General features: G+C 38.5%; 2 protein-coding genes across 2 annotated transcripts; both read left to right on the top strand.

Moving 5' to 3' along the window:
• The first annotated feature begins 673 nt into the window (after positions 1–673).
• Positions 674–1,697, top strand: LOC135081847 (chymotrypsin-1-like). Its single transcript, XM_063976628.1, has one exon. It carries the CDS (start codon positions 720–722, stop codon positions 1,695–1,697), a length of 978 nt encoding a protein of 325 aa, XP_063832698.1. The 5' UTR covers positions 674–719.
• An 893-nt stretch (positions 1,698–2,590) lies between these two features.
• Positions 2,591–3,607, top strand: LOC135081846 (chymotrypsinogen B-like). The gene has a single exon (XM_063976627.1). The coding sequence runs from the start codon at positions 2,636–2,638 to the stop codon at positions 3,605–3,607; it is 972 nt and encodes a 323-aa protein (XP_063832697.1). The 5' UTR covers positions 2,591–2,635.
• Positions 3,608–4,843: the final 1,236 nt, after the last annotated feature.

The following is a 4,843-nucleotide window of genomic DNA, read 5'->3' as shown; positions in this document are numbered from 1 at the left end:
AGGATCCAGGAGCTCGCAGCCAGATACGCGATGACCGTGGACGAGCCGTACTCACTTGAAGGTTGGTTACGTTACATGCTACGCTACGTGCTACATGGCAGGTGAGTACCCTGTCTCAGGCATTGAACGAGCTAAGCACTTGACCTGCACATAGGATGCCACAGTATTTAGGTTGATGTGCCGGTATTTTCACTTTATGTATTTAGGACTCGACACATTTATTTCACTTCAGAAATAAAAATAACGCACAATACATAAAAAAGTTACGTAGTGTGTGAACACTTGATATAATTGTAATATTGTACGGTATGTGATGCCGACTATGTTTTATATAAAGCGATTTATTGTTTATATTATGATGAATAAATGATTATTTTATAGCTAAAATGCCGTTTTATTGACCGTACTCGTATCTTGTTATATTTTTTTGCCTCATCTATACAAATTAGCTATTTTGTAAAGTTATAGTCGCCTAATATTGACTCTAAATTATTTTAACAAAGAAAAGTGGATAAACTTATCGCGTATTTCGCATAAAAAAATATACAAAAAAATATTTATTTTTATTTAAAACTTGGAGTAATATTTCTGTGTACCATTTCTAAACATAATGTGTCACTCAAAATGACATATATTTCAGTGTCATCGTCATTTGAAGAAGATACTTTATTATTATTTTGTAATCGCTTTTTGTAGTTTTATGTGCAATGTAAAATTAAATGAGTGTCGCACTACTACTTTTGCTCATATTCGTTGATTTTGCCAACTGTGAGTACGACACCCGAGTGATCACTACCCTGAAGTATTCCAAATCGTACGTTCACCCAACAGTAATCAACGGTATACCAGCTCAGACTGGTCAGGTGCCTTTTCTAGTGTCCCTCAAAGAAATCCTAGTAAAGGTATCCGATTTGAAGTACATCTGGACTAACATTTGTGGAGGGAGCATCATCAGCAATACAAAGGTCCTAACAGCAGCACATTGCTTTGAAGGAAAGAGTTTTTTGTATTACCATCACCCGGAGTACCTAAGAGTTGTAGCTGGCAACTTTACGACTGAATTAATTCATACTGGCAACACTGACACAACCAGGCGCGCACAATGGCGGAAAATCAAAAAGGTTGTGCTCCATAGAAAGTTTTTTTTCCCCGAAAATGATCTCGCTTTGGTATTTGTGAATGAACCTTTCGAATATAATATAAACGTAGGACACGTCGTGATAGCCAAACGAAGGGCAGATTACCCGAACCAATGCATTTCGGCTGGTTTCGGCAGTATGAATCATAGTGAGGATCGGATTACCCCGATTTTGTTAGTAGCCAATATGTTCCTATTGTCCCGTCGCAACTGTTCCAAAATGTGGGAGATGAATATGGACAAGTTTATTTGCACTTATTCGTTTATGAGTGACATGGGAAGAGGGGATTCTGGAGGACCATTGGCTTGTAAAGGGACTGTAGACCCGGCTGAAAAGAAAGGCCTGCCGTTACTGGTCGGTGTAGTCAGTGGGAAAAACTTCGATAAAACGACTCTCTTCACAAGGGTGTCAGCTTACAAGACGTGGATTGCCAATGCCAAGAGTGCAGCGTGCGCGATTGGAGATTACGTTTCGTATTGTGATATTAAATATTTAGTTTTTGTTGTAATACTTTATAGTTTTTCCTGTGACTTACATACTGATGTTTGTGCGTGGTAAATATAGCTATCTTTATTTTCATAAAATTAAATCTTTATTATTCTTCTTTCTCTTTTGCATCAATTTTAAATACCTGTGTAGGTATGTACAGAACCTCAACACTCAATCTATGAACTAAAGAAAAAGTTCTCGTAAAAGCCTACCGGTATCGAAATATAGAATTTCTACTGTTTATCCAATTCGGATAAAATAATAAGATGTGATCCCTTTCTCATGATACTGATTTTCAGTAAACCAAAATCGGACGGACTCGCGAGCAGAAGCCAGTACCTAATAATCCATAGTCCACCCATAGCCGAATTTTGACTTGAGCTTCGGTTTTTCCTCTACCTTATGAAGCCTCCCCTAGCTATAAATTAGAAATAATAATAAAGAAATTGTCCGTCGGTCGATGTAACGACCGCCTCTTATAATTACAGGCTTCTTTATCTATCGTTTGTCTTAATTTCGTTTGATGAAAACCCCATTTGTTAGAGCCTTCGTTGCGGTGATATAATTTGTCTCTAAATTCGTTATTAAAGGGTATTTGATTTGGCATTTTTGAAAGGATTTTCAGGAATTGGGTTAGATTTATTTAAGGAACCCATTGAAAGCTTGCAGCTGCTTGATATCGGAGAGGTTTTTATGTGATATTAACATTCTGTTTGATGATTAGCTACATAATTCATTTAATTCACATATTTATGCGTTTGATATTTTATTATTTTGTATTAAATGTGAATGAAACACTGTACAAGTACCTACCCGCAGTAACCTACAGAAGCCTGTAGAATCCTATGATTAAATTTAATGATTGAAATCTCTTTGGTAAATGAGATCGGCCTTTTAAAGTTCTATGTAATCTGTATAAAGACATTAGTTATGTCAAACTCATAGAAGAGCGTAATGTAAACACAAACAAAATTAAATTCCTTTTCTGGTTATTTTATGTGAAATTCATGAATGTTCTACTTTTACTCACATTTCTCATCCACACCACAGAGTGCAATATGGAGAACCGGGTTATTACCAGTTTGAAGTACTCCATTTACCGCGTCAAGCCAGTCGTGGTCAACGGAGAGCCTGCTACCAACGATAGAGTGCCTTACTTGGTCTCGATCAAACAGCCAAGTGGCAGGATCGGGACAGATATATTTTGGACTAACATGTGTGGGGGCAGCATCGTTGGGGAACAAAAAGTTTTAACCGCAGCTCACTGCTTTGAAGGTAACAGCTTCTACTATGTCTACAATGCACACCAACTACGAGTCGTAGCCGGCAGCCAGAATTCTAATCTCCAACACAGCGGCGCGACAGACACAACTCCCGACTTGCAAGTCCGGAAAATCACAAAAGCTATCTTGAACAGAGGCTTTCACTTCCCAACACACGATATAGCGATCGTTTTCGTGGACGTGCCCTGGAATTTTACGGACACCGTAAACTTCATTATTCCAGCAAAGAAGACCACCGATTACCCTTATACGTGCATATCGGCGGGTTATGGTAGGATCGGCCACGACACATGGTCTCTGGAATCTGATGTTCTTCTGATAGCAAGTATTAGAGTGTTGTCTAGGTGGAGATGTTCAACCCTGTGGCAAATGAACATGAATACTTTTGTGTGCTCTGATAGTGCGATTACTGATGTGGCGAGAGGCGATTCTGGGGGGCCTTTAGCTTGCTACGACACAATGGATCCCGAAGAAGTTCCAGGAAAGGATTTACTGGTTGGCATCGTGAGTGGAAAGAATTTTGACAAAACAACACTATTTACTAGAGTGTCAGAATATCGGGACTGGATTGACTCAAACTTTGGCTACAGATTATCTCCTACATTTTCAATACTTTTCACAATTATATCGATGGTTTTAATATATCTTTTGTTTCTTTTATGCAACCAATTACTTCCAAAGGTAGGTACAACGTAGCGGTACGCGGAGCGTACAGCAATTAATAGACTCGCTTCAATGGCAAAGGCAGACAGACTATTGTTTTATGTAAAATAGTTCATTTCTGTTGTGATATTACTAGATGATATTTAAATTATACTTAGTCGCGTGGGTGGGTTTAAGGCAAGAATCCTTGATAATCATTTGCACCATAAAATAATATTTATTATCCACCTACAAAGGCAAAGGAAGATTGATTTAATAGTGAGTATTTTTATCTGACTTTAATGCCAAAATGATTGCTAAATGTATTTAATGTTTTAGGGTCTTTCCCTCAACATAAACATGCCTTCAATAAGTTAATTAAGTAACAACACCGAGCGTCATTCCCCAAAGTGCTACAGTCCTAATAAACTAATTTCTGCAGGTGGCTACTCCACTATATCCCCAACACATATTATAATACTCATATTACACTCGTAAATACATATACACACGCAGTTACGTTCACGATGTGAGCGACTTGTGTGATTCTTATAAACTTCCATTCGTTGGACAAAACACCCCTTGAACGTCCTTAATGAGTATGTATTACTCATAAAACTCATTTTTGCAAGTCAGTTTTACACGTCGCAGTATTAACCCTACCACTGCTTCGGGACAATAAATGGGCCAGTGCTGAGAAGAAGCAGCGCAAGAAACTCACGTCACCATTACTACAAAATGCAAATTGCAACATATTGCCCTTCTATCTCCATCTGCTGTCAGAGTGTCTTAGTTTTTGAAATAGAAGTGCTATTTTTAATTCAACAAAAATCTGTCCAATAACTCAACCGCATTAGGTCTCCAATGACTGGAAATTTACCCTATATTGAAAGCTGTCGTCATTTTCAAGAATCCCCCCGTAAATTGGCACTATAGATCGTTTTCATCCACGAAGACGCACCCCACCATTCTTCCGCTAAAATGTTTAGTGTTCATGCTAAATCTATGAGTGCACACGCACACTATATTAATGACGCTCGGATTGCTCGAATCAAACTCCCTACACCCTGTGCTTCCCTCGACCAAAATTTTGTGGGGCGCGTCTTCGTAGATGAAACGATCTAAAAAGTGTGTTTTTTCTTGCACAATATTGCTTGACATTGACGTCTGTTGCCTTCCATGTACAGTCATTAATTCAGATCCTTATTTATGAACAGAATAAAGGATCTTTCGAGTGCGTGAGGGTATCCCGCCGCCGCGTCGCGCTATTGTGTGATTTTATGGTGATAT

This window comes from Ostrinia nubilalis, chromosome 20 (genome assembly GCF_963855985.1).
Source record: "Ostrinia nubilalis chromosome 20, ilOstNubi1.1, whole genome shotgun sequence".
Lineage (NCBI taxonomy): Eukaryota > Metazoa > Arthropoda > Insecta > Lepidoptera > Crambidae > Ostrinia > Ostrinia nubilalis.
This window is presented reverse-complemented; position numbering and strand designations above follow the sequence as displayed.

Coding starts and splice junctions, on each gene's coding strand:
- LOC135081847 (XM_063976628.1), top strand. CDS start 720: ATGAGTGTCGCACTACTACTTTTGCTCATATTCGTTGATTTTGCCAAC.
- LOC135081846 (XM_063976627.1), top strand. CDS start 2,636: ATGAATGTTCTACTTTTACTCACATTTCTCATCCACACCACAGAGTGC.